The sequence below is a fragment of the Nerophis lumbriciformis genome, linkage group LG21, assembly GCF_033978685.3.
Source record: "Nerophis lumbriciformis linkage group LG21, RoL_Nlum_v2.1, whole genome shotgun sequence".
NCBI lineage: Eukaryota > Metazoa > Chordata > Actinopteri > Syngnathiformes > Syngnathidae > Nerophis > Nerophis lumbriciformis.
Window position 1 is genome coordinate 29,311,823 of NC_084568.2, and position 15,678 is coordinate 29,327,500.

The following is a 15,678-nucleotide window of genomic DNA, read 5'->3' on the forward strand; positions in this document are numbered from 1 at the left end:
TACTCCTGTTCGCACCCACCTCAGGAATTACACTCACGCTCACACACACACACACACACACTCTCTCTCTGACACACTCACAGGTAACCCCTGAGGTGTCATCGTTGACTATTTGACATTTTATTTTTGATTACTCTTATCTTTAGCATTTACTTGATTTTTAACTATATGTAAATTAAGGAACGAGCCCATAACATTAATGCATGTCATTTTGACACCATACAGTCAAATTACTGAAACCAAGTACCCCTGTTTTGGGAGCCCACAGTGTTGACCATTGAGCTATCCTGGGTCCCAGCAAGACATGATTTTTGCTCGTACACAAATGCAATCAGTGAACTATGATAGAAGTGAAAAATACAACTTGAACTTCCAAGTCACGGATTTGAAGCCCATTCTACCGACTGAGAGGTAGCTGTCATAACCATTGACCTATCCTGGGTCTTGTTGTGCGCATACAACACCTGTTGTAGTAAACTACAATTGAGGTGAAACAAAACATAGAACCCACTGGGATTCAAACCCAGTACGCCTTCATTAGGAGTGTTACCATCGAGCTATCCGGGGTCCAATTAAGCATGACTCCAGCCTATAAATAGATGCAATCAGAGTCTTCCAAGTTAAGGATTTGAATCAGGACACCTGTCGTAGTAAACTACGATGGAGGTGAAACAAAATACAAAATATTAATACATTCTTACAGCAACTCGGTACATGTAAACTTTATTGAGAGTTAGTAGTGTTACCCATTGAGCTATCCTGGGTGATGTTAAAACAGGAATCTACTGATTGATATTTATCTGTGAGTGACCTACTGTATGATAGCAGTGAAACTAAACAGTGAGTTACCAATCCACTCAGCTGGGAGACAATTCCATGGGCAGTCATGTTAACCACTCAACTATCCTGGATCTTGTTGCAACTGCAGTTCTATATATCAATCTATATATACTGTATATCCCTCTCTATATATAGACCTGTCACCTGTCGTCTGAACAAAATAAATCATTCCTCACGCGTTCAGGTTTAACATTTGTTTTACCGTCTTTCTGCAGCGACGGCAGTTTGTCCACCAAACAGATCCTCTTCCTTCAGAGACCCGTTTTACAGCGCAGGAGGAAAGACTTCAAGGTAGGTGAACGTAGTATCCGAATGTACTGTGATATATAATAATACTTCCATAGTATTATGTGATGTATAATAAGTTGTGTACATCCATGTACTGTAATATTTGACATTTTGTACTGTAATATATAATACTTCTATACATTCATGTACTCTTATATATAATACTTCCATATTTCATGTACTGTAATATTTAATAATACTTCTGTACATTCATCTACTGTAATATATCATAATACTTATATATATTTATGTACTGTGATATATAATAAGTTGTGTACATCCATGTACTGTAATATTTGACAGTATTAGTATACATTCATGTACTGTAATATTTGATAGTGCTAGTGTACATTAATGTACTGTAATATTTGATAGTATTAGTGTACATTCATGGACTGTAATATTTGACAGTATTTGTGTACATTCATGAACTGTAATATTTGATAGTATTAGTGTACATTCCAGTACTGTAATATTTGATAGTATTGATACACATTCCTGTACTGTAATATTTGATAGCAGTAGTGTACATTCATGTACTGTTATATTTGATAGTATTAGTGTACATTCGTGTACTGTAGTATTTGATAGTATTAGGGTACATTTATGTACTGTAATATTTGATAGTATTTGTGTACATTCGTGTACTGTAGTATTTGATAGTATTAGGGTACATGCATGTACTGTAATATTCGATAGTATTTGTGTACATTCATGTACTGTAATATTTGATAGTATTAGTATAGATTAATGTACTGTAATATTGGATAGTATTAGTATACATTCATGTACTGTAATATTTGATAGTATTAGTGTATTCATATACTGTAATGTTTAATAGTATTAGTATACATTAATGTACTGTAATATTTGATAGTATTAGTGTACACTCATGTACTGTAATATTTGATAGTATTACTGTACATTCATATTTGATAGTATTTGTGTACATTCATGTACTGTAGTATCTGATAGTATTTGTGTACATTCATGTACTGTAATATTTGATAGTATTAGTATAGATTAATGTACTGTAATATTGGATAGTATTAGTATACATTCATGTACTGTAATATGTGTGTACATTCATGTACTGTAATATTTGATAATATTAGTGTATTAATGTACTGCAATATTTAATAGTATTTGTGTACATTAATGTACTGTAAATTTGATAGTATTACTGTACATTCATATTTGATAGTATTTGTGTACATTCATGTACTGTAGTATTTGTGCACATTCATGTACTGTAATATTTGATAGTATTTGTGTACATTCATGTCCTGTATTATTTGTGTACATTCATATACTGTAATATTTGATAGTATTTGTGCACATTCATGTACTGTAATATTTGATAGTATTTGTGTACATTCATGTCCTGTATTATTTGTGTACATTCATATACTGTAATATTTGATAGTATTTGTGCACATTCATGTACTGTAATATTTGATAGTATTTGTGTACATTCATGTACTGTAGCATTTGATAGTATTAGTATACATTCATGTACTGTAATATTTGATAGTATTAGTATAGATTAATGTACTGTAATATTGGATAGTATTAGTATACATTCAAGTACTGTAATATTTGATAGTATTAGTGTACATTCATGTACTGTAATATTTAATAGTATTTGTGTACATTCATGTACTGTAATATTTGATAGTATTAGTATAGATTAATGTACTGTAATATTGGATAGTATTAGTATACATTAATGTACTGTAATATTGGATAGTATTAGTATACATTCAAGTACTGTAATATTTGATAGTATTAGTGTACATTCATGTACTGTAATATTTAATAGTATTTGTGTACATTCATGTACTGTAATATGTGATCGTATTAGTATACATTAATGTACTGTAATATTTGATAGTATTAGTGTACACTCAGGTACTGTAAAATTTGATAGTATTACTGTACATTCATATTTGACAGTATTTGTGTACATTCATGTACTGTAATATTTGATAGTATTAGTGTACATTCATATTTGATAGTATTTGTGTACATTCATGTACTGTAGTATTTGTGTACATTCATGTACTGTAATATTTGATAGTATTAGTGTACATTCATGTACTGTAATATTTGATAGTATTTGTGTACATTCATGTACTGTAATATTTGAAAGTATTAGTATACATTCATGTACTGTAATATTTTATAATATTGGTGTACATTCCTTTACTGTAATATTTGATAGTATTAGTATACATTCATGTACTGTAATATTTGATAGTATTAGTATACATTCCTTTACTGTAATATTTGATAGTATTAGTATACATTCATGTACTGTAATATTTGATAAAATTGGTGTACATTCCTTTACTGTAATATTTGATAGTATTAGTATACATTCATGTACTGTAATATTTGATAGTATTAGTATACATTCCTTTACTGTAATATTTGATAGTATTAGTTTACATTCATGTACTGTAATATTTGAAAGTATTAGTATACATTCATGTACTGTAATATTTGATAGTATTAGTATACATTCATGTACTGTAGTATTTGATAGTATTAGCATACATTCATGTACTGTAGTATTTGATAATATTGGTGTACATTCCTTTACTGTAATATTTGATAGTATTAGTATACATTCATGTACTGTAGTATTTGATAGTATTGGTGTACATTCCTTTACTGTAATATTTGATAGTATTAGTATACATTCATGTACTGTAGTATTTGATAGTATTAGTATACATTCATGTACTGTAATATTTGATAGTATTAGTATACATTCATGTACTGTAATATTCGATAGTATTAGTATACATTAATGTACTGTAATATTTGATAGTATTAGTTTACATTCATGTACTGTAATATTTGAAAGTATTAGTATACATTCATGTACTGTAATATTTTATAATATTGGTGTACATTCCTTTACTGTAATATTTGATAGTATTAGTATACATTCATGTACTGTAGTATTTGATAGTATTAGTATACATTCATGTACTGTAATATTTGATAGTATTAGTATACATTAATGTACTGTAATATTTGATAGTATTAGTATATTCATGTACTGTAATATTTGATAAGATTGGTGTACATTCCTTTACTGTAATATTTGATAGTATTAGTATACATTCCTTTACTGTAATATTTGAAAGTATTAGTATACATTCATGTACTGTAATATTTGATAGTATTAGTATACATTCATGTACTGTAGTATTTGATAGTATTGGTGTACATTCCTTTACTGTAATATTTGATAGTATTAGTATACATTCATGTACTGTAATATTTGATAGTATTAGTATACATTCCTTTACTGTAATATTTGATAGTATTAGTTTACATTCATGTACTGTAATATTTGAAAGTATTAGTATACATTCATGTACTGTAATATTTGATAGTATTAGTATACATTCATGTACTGTAGTATTTGATAGTATTGGTGTACATTCCTTTACTGTAATATTTGATAGTATTAGTATACATTCATGTACTGTAATATTTGATAGTATTAGTATACATTCCTTTACTGTAATATTTGATAGTATTAGTATACATTCATGTACTGTAATATTTGATAGTATTAGTGTACATTCCTTTACTGTAATATTTGATAGTATTAGTATACATTCATGTACTGTAGTATTTGATAGTATTAGTATACATTCATGTACTGTAATATTTGATAGTATTAGTATACATTCATGTACTGTAATATTTGATAAAATTGTTGTAAATTCCTTTACTGTAATATTTGATAGTATTAGTATACATTCATGTACTGTAATATTTGATAGTATTAGTATACATTCCTTTACTGTAATATTTGATAGTATTAGTATACATTCGTGTACTGTTATATTTGATTGTATTAGTATACATTCATGTACTGTAATATTTGATAGTATTAGTGTACATTCCTTTACTGTAATATTTGATAGTATTAGTATACCTTCATGTACTGCAATATTTGATAGTATTAGTATACATTCATGTACTGTAATATTTGATAGTATTAGTATACATTCATGTACTGTAATATTTGATAGTATTTGTGTACATTCATGTACTGTAATATTTGAAAGTATTAGTATACATTCATGTACTGTAATATTTTATAATATTGGTGTACATTCCTTTACTGTAATATTTGATAGTATTAGTATACATTCATGTACTGTAATATTTGATAGTATTAGTATACATTCCTTTACTGTAATATTTGATAGTATTAGTATACATTCATGTACTGTAATATTTGATAAAATTGGTGTACATTCCTTTACTGTAATATTTGATAGTATTAGTATACATTCATGTACTGTAATATTTGATAGTATTAGTATACATTCCTTTACTGTAATATTTGATAGTATTAGTTTACATTCATGTACTGTAATATTTGAAAGTATTAGTATACATTCATGTACTGTAATATTTGATAGTATTAGTATACATTCATGTACTGTAGTATTTGATAGTATTAGCATACATTCATGTACTGTAGTATTTGATAATATTGGTGTACATTCCTTTACTGTAATATTTGATAGTATTAGTATACATTCATGTACTGTAGTATTTGATAGTATTGGTGTACATTCCTTTACTGTAATATTTGATAGTATTAGTATACATTCATGTACTGTAGTATTTGATAGTATTAGTATACATTCATGTACTGTAATATTTGATAGTATTAGTATACATTCATGTACTGTAATATTCGATAGTATTAGTATACATTAATGTACTGTAATATTTGATAGTATTAGTTTACATTCATGTACTGTAATATTTGAAAGTATTAGTATACATTCATGTACTGTAATATTTTATAATATTGGTGTACATTCCTTTACTGTAATATTTGATAGTATTAGTATACATTCATGTACTGTAGTATTTGATAGTATTAGTATACATTCATGTACTGTAATATTTGATAGTATTAGTATACATTAATGTACTGTAATATTTGATAGTATTAGTATATTCATGTACTGTAATATTTGATAAGATTGGTGTACATTCCTTTACTGTAATATTTGATAGTATTAGTATACATTCCTTTACTGTAATATTTGAAAGTATTAGTATACATTCATGTACTGTAATATTTGATAGTATTAGTATACATTCATGTACTGTAGTATTTGATAGTATTGGTGTACATTCCTTTACTGTAATATTTGATAGTATTAGTATACATTCATGTACTGTAATATTTGATAGTATTAGTATACATTCCTTTACTGTAATATTTGATAGTATTAGTTTACATTCATGTACTGTAATATTTGAAAGTATTAGTATACATTCATGTACTGTAATATTTGATAGTATTAGTATACATTCATGTACTGTAGTATTTGATAGTATTGGTGTACATTCCTTTACTGTAATATTTGATAGTATTAGTATACATTCATGTACTGTAATATTTGATAGTATTAGTATACATTCCTTTACTGTAATATTTGATAGTATTAGTATACATTCATGTACTGTAATATTTGATAGTATTAGTGTACATTCCTTTACTGTAATATTTGATAGTATTAGTATACATTCATGTACTGTAGTATTTGATAGTATTAGTATACATTCATGTACTGTAATATTTGATAGTATTAGTATACATTCATGTACTGTAATATTTGATAAAATTGTTGTAAATTCCTTTACTGTAATATTTGATAGTATTAGTATACATTCATGTACTGTAATATTTGATAGTATTAGTATACATTCCTTTACTGTAATATTTGATAGTATTAGTATACATTCGTGTACTGTTATATTTGATTGTATTAGTATACATTCATGTACTGTAATATTTGATAGTATTAGTGTACATTCCTTTACTGTAATATTTGATAGTATTAGTATACCTTCATGTACTGCAATATTTGATAGTATTAGTATACATTCATGTACTGTAATATTTGATAGTATTAGTATACATTCATGTACTGTAGTATTTGACAGTATTTGTTGCGTTTGGTCAGCGGGAAAGAAGACGAGCTGAAACTGGTTCTGGTTCTGGTTCCAGTTGCTGACCCGGCGAGGTCGCCACAGGACCAAGAAGCACGCGAGCGGCGAGATGCTGGAGGAGGGCGAGGATCGCTCCCTGGTCCTCGACACGCAGATGGACACGCTGCGGCGTGCGGGCGACCAGCAGGCGGACGGGCTGCGGACGTGGAGCGGCGAGGAGGGGGAGGGGCACGCTGACAGGGACCGCCCCTTCCTGTCGGGCAGCCTGCAGTCCCTTGGGGAGCGGGAAGAGGAGACGGACGTTGACGGCGGTCTGGCGGCCAGGAAGACGGTGACATGGACGGACGTGTGTCGCGGAGGGGGAGGAGTCAAAGCGGACGTGAAGATGGAGGAGCGCGTCCGACATCAGCTCTTTTCTGGCGTCTGTTGACGTATTGTTCCTTTTTTACCCGAGTACTGGCCTCTTCATTAGGCACACCTGCACCATGAATATTCATCACCTCATTAGCATAAAACTAACTATCCCACCAGCTTCAGGACAACACTTTGAAAGATAACAAGGTTTTCCACTACAGAGGGGCCAAATATTTACACTGAATTAGTCGTCTCACATCATATTCAATCATTCTATCTGACATATGTTATGAAATCACCTTCGCCAAAAAGATGAAAAGATTTATTGAACGCCTCATCTTTAGGCTGATTAGAAAAATAAATAGTCATCAAACATACGGCAGAAGAAGGGACTTCAATAACTGACCAAAAATAAACAACATACAATAATGTCCTTATAACCTCATTCATTTCTCAACTAAACTGTCAATAAAATGAAAACCCAGCTTCACCACTTTAGTCATCGTCTTCTATGGCAGTCTTGTCATTACTGCCACAAGTGGTGGAAAAGTGTAATACAAGCCAGCGCCATACAGACCACAGCTGAGGAGCAATTAGAAGCAGACTAGAATTGGTGCAATGATTTGGAGTGCATGAGAAATTTTCTTTGGTGTTTTAACCAACGTTAGAATGCAAACTGTGATCGTATCAAGATCAAATGTAAATAAAGCAGCTGGATGACAACAAATACACTTTAAAAAAAAAAAACTTTTCCTGTTCTATTTTACTCAGAGAACTAATATTATTATTAGCATCATGCGCTAGCCCTCTCGTTCACGTCCTTCATTGTACACGCACATTTACAATTTGCTACGAAAATGACTCACACCAACGACACTTTGATTAGTTCCAGCTGCAACAACACTCCTCTTTCCTCTGTAATTGCTGTTATTGACTGGCAAGGACGGTGGCAATAGTGGAAGTGTCCTACAGCCAAAGTTGTTGTTTTCTGCTCTTTGCCAACGACAGGACTTGAACTAAAGGAACATGAGTGCTACGCACATTGTGACTACCATGTATCCCACAGGACATCTTTAGTGGCACCACCTAGTGGACACCTTGTGTTAAACTTTCACACCACTGAAGTCGTAGATTTCTGTGAGCAACAAAAACACATGCCAGTTTGTCCGATATTAGCAAAAAATCAGGTGTTTACCTGTGTGTGATATCATGTGCGATACAAGCAGTCCTGCAGCGCGTTTACTTGTGTGTGATAACATGTGCGATATAAGCAGTCCTGCAAGATGTTTGTGTGTGCTATATCGTGCGATACAAGCAGTCCTGCAGTGTGTTTATTTGTGGATGATAAAATGTGCGATTAAGCAGTCCTGCAGGGTATTTACTTGTGTGTGATATCATGTGCGATACAAGCAGTCCTGCAGCCTGTTTACTTGTGTGTGATATCATGTGCGATACAAGCAGTCCTGCAGGGTGTTTACTTGTGTGTGATATCATGTGCGATACAGGCAGTCCTACAGCATGTTTACTTGTGTCTGTTTGCGTCTGGTATCATGCCTGATACAAGCAGTCCTGCAGAGTGTTTACTTGTGTGTCACATCATGTGTGATACAATAGTCCTGCAGGGTGTTCATTTGTGTGTGATATCATCTGCAATTCAACCACTCTTGCAGGGTGTTTAAATGTATGTGATATCATGTGCGATACAAGCAGTCCTGCAGGGTGTTTACTTGTGTGTGAGATCATGTGCGATACAAGCAGTTCTGCAGCCTGTTTACTTGTGTGTCATATCGTGTACGATACAAGCAGTCCTGCAGGATGTTTGCGTGTGATATCTTGTACGATACAAGCAGTCCTGCAGGGTGTTTACCTGTGTGTGATATCATGTGAAATATAAGCACTCCTGCAGAGTGTTTACTTGTATGTGATATCATGTGCGATACAAGCAGTCCTGGAGACTGTTTACTTGTGTGTGATATAATGTGTGATACAAGCAGTGCTGCAGCCTGTTTACTTGTGTATGACATCATGTGCGACACAAGCCGTCCTGCAGCCTGTTTACTTGTGCGTGATATCATGTGTGATACAAGCAGTCCTGCAGGGTGTTTACTTGTGTGTGATATCATGTGCAATACAAGCAGTCCTGCAGGGTGTTTAATTTTGTGTGATATCATGTGCGATAGAAGCAGTCCTGCAGCCTGTTTACTTGTGTGTGACATCATGTGCGATACAAGCAGTCCTGCAGCATGTTTGCCTCTGATATCATGTCTGATACAAGCAGTCCTGCAGTGTCTACTTGTGTGTGACATCATGTGCGATACAAGCAGTTCTGCAGCCTGTTTACTTGTGTGTGATATCATGTGCGATACAAGCAGTCCTGAAGGGTGTTTACTTGTGTGTGATATCATGTGCATTACAAGCAGTCCTGCAGGGTGTTTAATTTTGTGTGATATCATGTGCGATACAAGCAGTCCTGCAGCCTGTTTCCTTGTGTGTGACATCATGTGCGATACAAGCAGTCCTGCAGCATGTTTGCGTCTGATATCATGTCTGATACAAGCAGTCCTGCAGTGTCTACTTGTGTGTGACATCACGTGCGATACAAGCAGTCTTGGAGACTGTTTACTTGTGTGTGACATCATGTGCGATACAAGCAGTCTTGGAGACTGTTTACTTGTGTGTGACATCATGTGCGATACAAGCAGTCCTGCAGGCTGTTTGTGTGTGATATCTTGTACAATACAAGCAGTCCTGCATGGTGTTTACTTGTGTGTGATATCATGTGCAATACAAACACTCCTGCAGGGTGTTTACTTGTGTGTGATATCATGTGCGATACAAGCAGTCCTGCAGCCTGTTTAGTTGTGTGATATCATGTGTATTACAAGCAGCCCTGCAGGATGTTTACTTGTGTGTGATATCATGTGCAATACAAGCAGTCCTGCAGGGTGTTTACTTGAGTGTGATATCATGTGTGATACAAGCAGTCCTGCAGGATGTGTGTGTGTGATATCATGTTTGATACAAGCAGTCCTGCAGGGTGTTTACTTGTGTGTTATCATGTGCGATAACAAGCAGTCCTGCTGGGTGTTTCCTTGTGTGTTATGTCATGTGCGATACAAGCAGTCCTGCTGGGAGTTTGCGCGTGCAAACCTACTTAACATCTAAATGTCCTCCAAAAGGAACACAATTTCTTCAATCTTAGAAAATGTAAACATGCTAGGCTATTAGGAGCTAGCAGCTACACAACAGCTAAGCACACGAGCGAGACATTAATAAAACAGGTCCTTAATTTAAATTTACATCCCCAAAGCAGAAGTGAGTTAAAAAGTATCCAGCAACAAACGTGTCCGCATCATGATATGAATCCACAAACGCATCAAAAGACTGTCCCCACACTATTTGAACTTTTGACGTCAGGGAAGTGTTAAAGATGTCTCAAAAAAAGAAGGAGCATATTTAGAAAGATATTTTCCTGAACAGTCACACACATCACCTTCATCAAGGCACTGCACTTGTATTAGTGCTTATTCATCTTTTCTTAACACGGCTACTATTTATATCTGCTGATTGTTGTTGTGTGTGGCTTATTGGCATTTTACTGGAGCGGTGCTCTTATTTTGAAGGCAACGACAATAAAGGTATTTTATTTCAACTAACGGCGTCTTGCGCTTCGTTTCATGAATTATTACTCGGTGTCTGCAAAAACTTACACTTAAAGACAGCATAGGGTTAGATTTCCCCATACCGCACATTGATTCATTTCACTTGATCAAACATACTAAATAATATGGGTGGATCTCACGTGAGAGGAAGAGGGGTAGTCATTTCCTAATGCTGTCAGCTGAAAATGATGGAAAGCTCTGACGCTGTGGTCAAAGTTGGAATTGCCACAAAACACATTTTTAAAAAATCCAACACTCTACTGCCATCTGGTGGCTAAAGTGGATAGAGTATCGCAGAATTCGACACTTTTCATGTGTCAGGTAAACCATACGAGTCCCCTTCCTGCTGTCTGCACTATGACTGGTCAAGGTTTGGAAGAGAAAAAGTTGCATCATTAGCAACATGAATGAGGGGAAGTGCAGGTGTACCTAATGATGAGTCCCATTGCACTTTGCTGCTCGGGTGTTGTTGTTGCACAATGAAAGTATTATTTGGACTCGTTTTACTACTTTCTCACAGGCCTGTTCACACAATTTGTGTTCATTTGTACAACTTGGAGACGTTCTTCTGAGAAAGTGCCGTGCGAGAACTGAGCTGGCCCAAGAAACGGCCCTTTGTTAATTTCCAGAGAAACGTACTTTCTTACATGAATCGTAAGAATGATTGATGTGGAATGTTTATTTAGGCAGCCGTTGCTACGGAAACAGAGTATTCGTAAGCAGTTTCCTGTCATTGATGTTGTTACAACATTGTTATTTATTCCCGACTACTGTGGATGTGTTGTATTTACATAAAAATGGCGATAAATTAAGCGTTTCTTCAATCTCATTTATTTCCTCGCTGGAAACCAATGGGTGGCCCCCTGCTGAGAGGAATGTGGACCAATCAGAGGCCACCTGGAGGCTCCATGACAGTCTGCTGTGTAGCAGCCGGTTTTAAGCACGACAAGAAAAATACTTTTGTAAGAATCAGTGTAGGATTTGGCACCTGGGAGCCGAGTAAAAGCTTGTTTTCAGTCCAATTTCCCTTGTGGATCGTTAAAGTTTGTGTAAGTCCAAGTCTAATAAATATCCCATGTATTGTTCACATTGTCACCTGCACCACAAACACGGCATCATCCTGGTCCCAAGTGGGCAAGACGCTGATGATGTCACTACCACCACTTCTCAAACACGATCCTGTCCTGTGCCAGGCCCAGGTCTTGGAGGGTTCTGGAGATGGCCTCAATCATGGGTGGAGGTCCACAGAGGTAACATAAAGTCCTTTCTGGGTCCACGTGAGCCCGCAGCTCCTCTGCTGTGATTCTTTGCCCTGCAGGATCAAACTTCCTTTCATTAGAAACTAATTCAAACTGCTTTTATTGCCATTTGTGTGTGAACAACGGGAGAGTGCATTTCACACAGCGTGGGACTCGCGTCTGTGGGAGTGGAATTGCATCTTTTGGCTGCCGCTGCTGAATAAGTCAGCTATTTATTAAGCAGGAAACGACCGATTATCAGCGCCATTATATGGCATTTTAAAACATAAAGTAAAATAATCGTAATTAATAATAATAGATGTTTCTTAACTAAACTGTAAATGAAAATACAGCTTCACCGCGCTAAAGAAACTTCTCTGACTTTAGTTTGCTATTGTCATTACTGCCACAAGTGGTGGAAATGTGTACTACAAGTGAGTACTGCTGAGAGTGTGCCGCGAGATATTGTCTGGTGTGCAACTTCACCTAATTGGTCCCGAAAAACATTTTTTTGCAAATCAATAATTATAATCTGCAAATAATGTGCCGTTGTCGAGTGTCTGTGCTGTATAGAGCTCGGCAGGTTAACCATGTAGTACTCCACGCCAGTAGGTGGCAGCAGGTAGGTCATTGCTTTGTAGAAGTCGAAACGCGTCGAGGATGGTTTGTCGTGATCCCAATATGCAGAGCACAGCGGGAGACGGCGTGCAGGTAAAATGGTATGCAATGATTAAACCAAAAATGCACAAAAGGGAAAGGCACTGAAGCATAGGGATGGCTATGCAAAACGAAAGCAAAACTGAACTTGCGACAAGGTAAACAAAAACAGAATGCTGGACGACAGCAAAGACTTACAGGGTGTGGAGCAGAGATTGCGTCCACAAAGTACATCCGTACATGACATGACAATCAACAATGTCCCCACAAAGAAGCGTACGCACAACTTAAATAGTCTCGATTGCTAACACAAAGCAGGTCAGGCAATAGCACTCAAAGGAAGGCGTGAAACTGCTACAGGAAAACAAACAACAAAACAGGAAGGAAGGGTCACAGACAGGAACTGAAGCACGACACACAGGAAAACAACAACAGACTCAAAATAAGGCACGACAACCTGGTGGAGTTTTATTTTTGAACATTTTCTGCTGGTGGTGTGCCTCCGTATTTTCTTTATTAAAAAAATGTGCCTTTGCTCAAAAAAGGTATAAAAACACTGCCTTAATGTCTCGACATGAACTAACATATTTAGAGTCATTATATCATAAAGTTTTTATGCTCAATCTATGAAAATATTTGATTTAAAATGAATAATTCCTACTTCATGATAGACTTCCTTTTTATTGTCATTCAAATTTGAACTTTACAGTACAGATAAGAATGGAATTTTGTTACATTAGCTCATTAGTGCAGGATAAAAAAGCAATAAGGTGCATACCGTATTTTCCGCACTATAAGGCGCACCTAAAAACCACAATTTTTCTCAAAAGCTGACAGTGCGCCTAATAACCCGGTGCGCTTTATTACGATTCATTTTCATAAAGTTTCGGTCTCGCAACTTCGGTAAACAGCCGCCATCTTTTTTCCCGGTAGAACAGGAAGCGCTTCTTCTTCTACGCAAGCAACCGCCAAGGAAAGCACTCGCCCCCATAGAACAGGAAGCGCTTCACCCGCCCCCGGAAGAAGAAGAAAAAACGCGCGGATATCACCGTACGTTTCATTTCCTGTTTACATCTGTAAAAACCACAAAATGGCTCCTACTACGCGACAAGGATCCGGTTCATAAAAAGACGCAATCTCTCCATCCGCACACGGATTACTACCGTATTTCACAGCAACTGATATTCCTGTGAACTGCACTGTGGAACGGGAGCACGTACGGTGAATATTCGCACCACAGGGAATGAGGAGTCATCCTTCACTGTGGTTCTAGCTTGCCATGCTAACTTCCACCCATCCAAAAGAGACCTTTCCAGCCGGCGTCATCATAAAAGCTAACTCGAAGGGATGGATGGATGAAGAAAAGATGAGCGAGTGGTTAAGGGAAGTTTACGCGAAGAGGCCGGGTGGCTTTTTTCACACAGCTCCGAAGGCGAACACACCTTCACTAAGACGGGCAGATAGCGCCGGTCGACATACGCCAACATCTGCCAGTGGATCGTAAATGCCTGGGCAGATAGTTTCGGTCACAACTGTGGTCCGACCTTTCCGGAAGGCAGGATTCACAGAACTGCTGGACAACAGTGACACTGACTCCGGTGACTTCGACGAGACGGAACCGGCCATTTTGGATCCCGTATTCGCCCAACTTTTCAATTCGGACACCGAAGACGAAGAATTCGAAGGATTTACGAATGAAGAATAACTTCAGAAGGTGAGCGCTATGTTTATTTTGTGTGTTGTGACATTAACGTTCGAGCAACATTATGTTGCTATTGTTCTACACCATTTTGAATTTTACTATGTTTGTGATTGCACATTTGCGTACATTTTGGGACAGAGTTGTTAGAACGCTGGTTTTCAATATATTATTAAAGTTTGACTGAACTATCTGACTGTTTTTTTGACATTCACTTTAGCGCAGCGTTTTTTTGACATTCACTTTAGCGCAGCGTAGGCGCGGCTTTTAGTCCGGGGCGGCTTATTGGTGGACAAAATTATGAAATATGTAATTCATAGAAGGTGCGGCTAATAATCCGGTGCGCCTTATAGTGCGGAAAATACGGTATATAAATAAATAAATAGATTACTGTACAGACAAATATATTGCACTTTTTCATATGCATCCACGTTTATGGATGTATGTTATATTGTCTTTTTTATTCCAGCGAGTTAATCCATTTTGGGGGGAGTTGAGGGGATAATTATGATGCGTTCAAGAGTCTTACGGCCTGAGGGAAGAAGCTGTTACAGAACCTGGAGGTTCTGCTTCGGAGGCTGCGGAACCTCTTTCTAGAGTCAAATGATTGAATGATTAAACTTTTGATCAATGATAAACAAAAAGGGGATGGCGGTGTGACAATATCACATCAACATTTCAACAAAACAATATTGTGAGCAAAAACTACTATTGGCTCTGATTGGCAAATTTGGTGTTTGCACTTTAACTCCTTCTGTGTCCAGGAACTTATGTCCTAAGATTGTCAACCATGATACAAATGTGGTGATAGAAAATATTCATCTAATCACTGTAGTATTGACCATATCATCATATTACTGTCAATATATATTTACATTCAATATTCCATCCATCCATCCATTTTCTACCGCTTATTCCCTTTTGGGGTCGCGGG

General features: G+C 35.8%; 2 protein-coding genes across 3 annotated transcripts in view; one reads left to right on the forward strand and one right to left on the reverse strand.

The window, feature by feature from the left end:
* Positions 1-7,978, forward strand: part of rftn1a (raftlin, lipid raft linker 1a) — an 86,509-nt gene extending 78,531 nt beyond the window's left edge. Inside the window, exons 9-10 of the mRNA XM_061982490.1 lie at positions 1,056-1,131; positions 7,193-7,978. Of these exons, the coding sequence (XP_061838474.1) occupies positions 1,056-1,131; positions 7,193-7,564 (448 nt within the window). The 3' untranslated portion in view covers positions 7,565-7,978. The remainder of the gene's footprint in view (positions 1-1,055; positions 1,132-7,192) is intronic.
* A 3,836-nt stretch (positions 7,979-11,814) lies between these two features.
* The window catches only part of oxnad1 (oxidoreductase NAD-binding domain containing 1), a 19,855-nt gene continuing 15,991 nt past the window's right edge, over positions 11,815-15,678 (reverse strand). For both annotated transcript variants that reach the window (XM_061982488.1, XM_061982489.1), the window contains exon 8: positions 11,815-12,462. In XM_061982488.1, the coding sequence (XP_061838472.1) occupies positions 12,305-12,462 (158 nt within the window). In that variant the 3' untranslated portion in view covers positions 11,815-12,304. The remainder of the gene's footprint in view (positions 12,463-15,678) is intronic.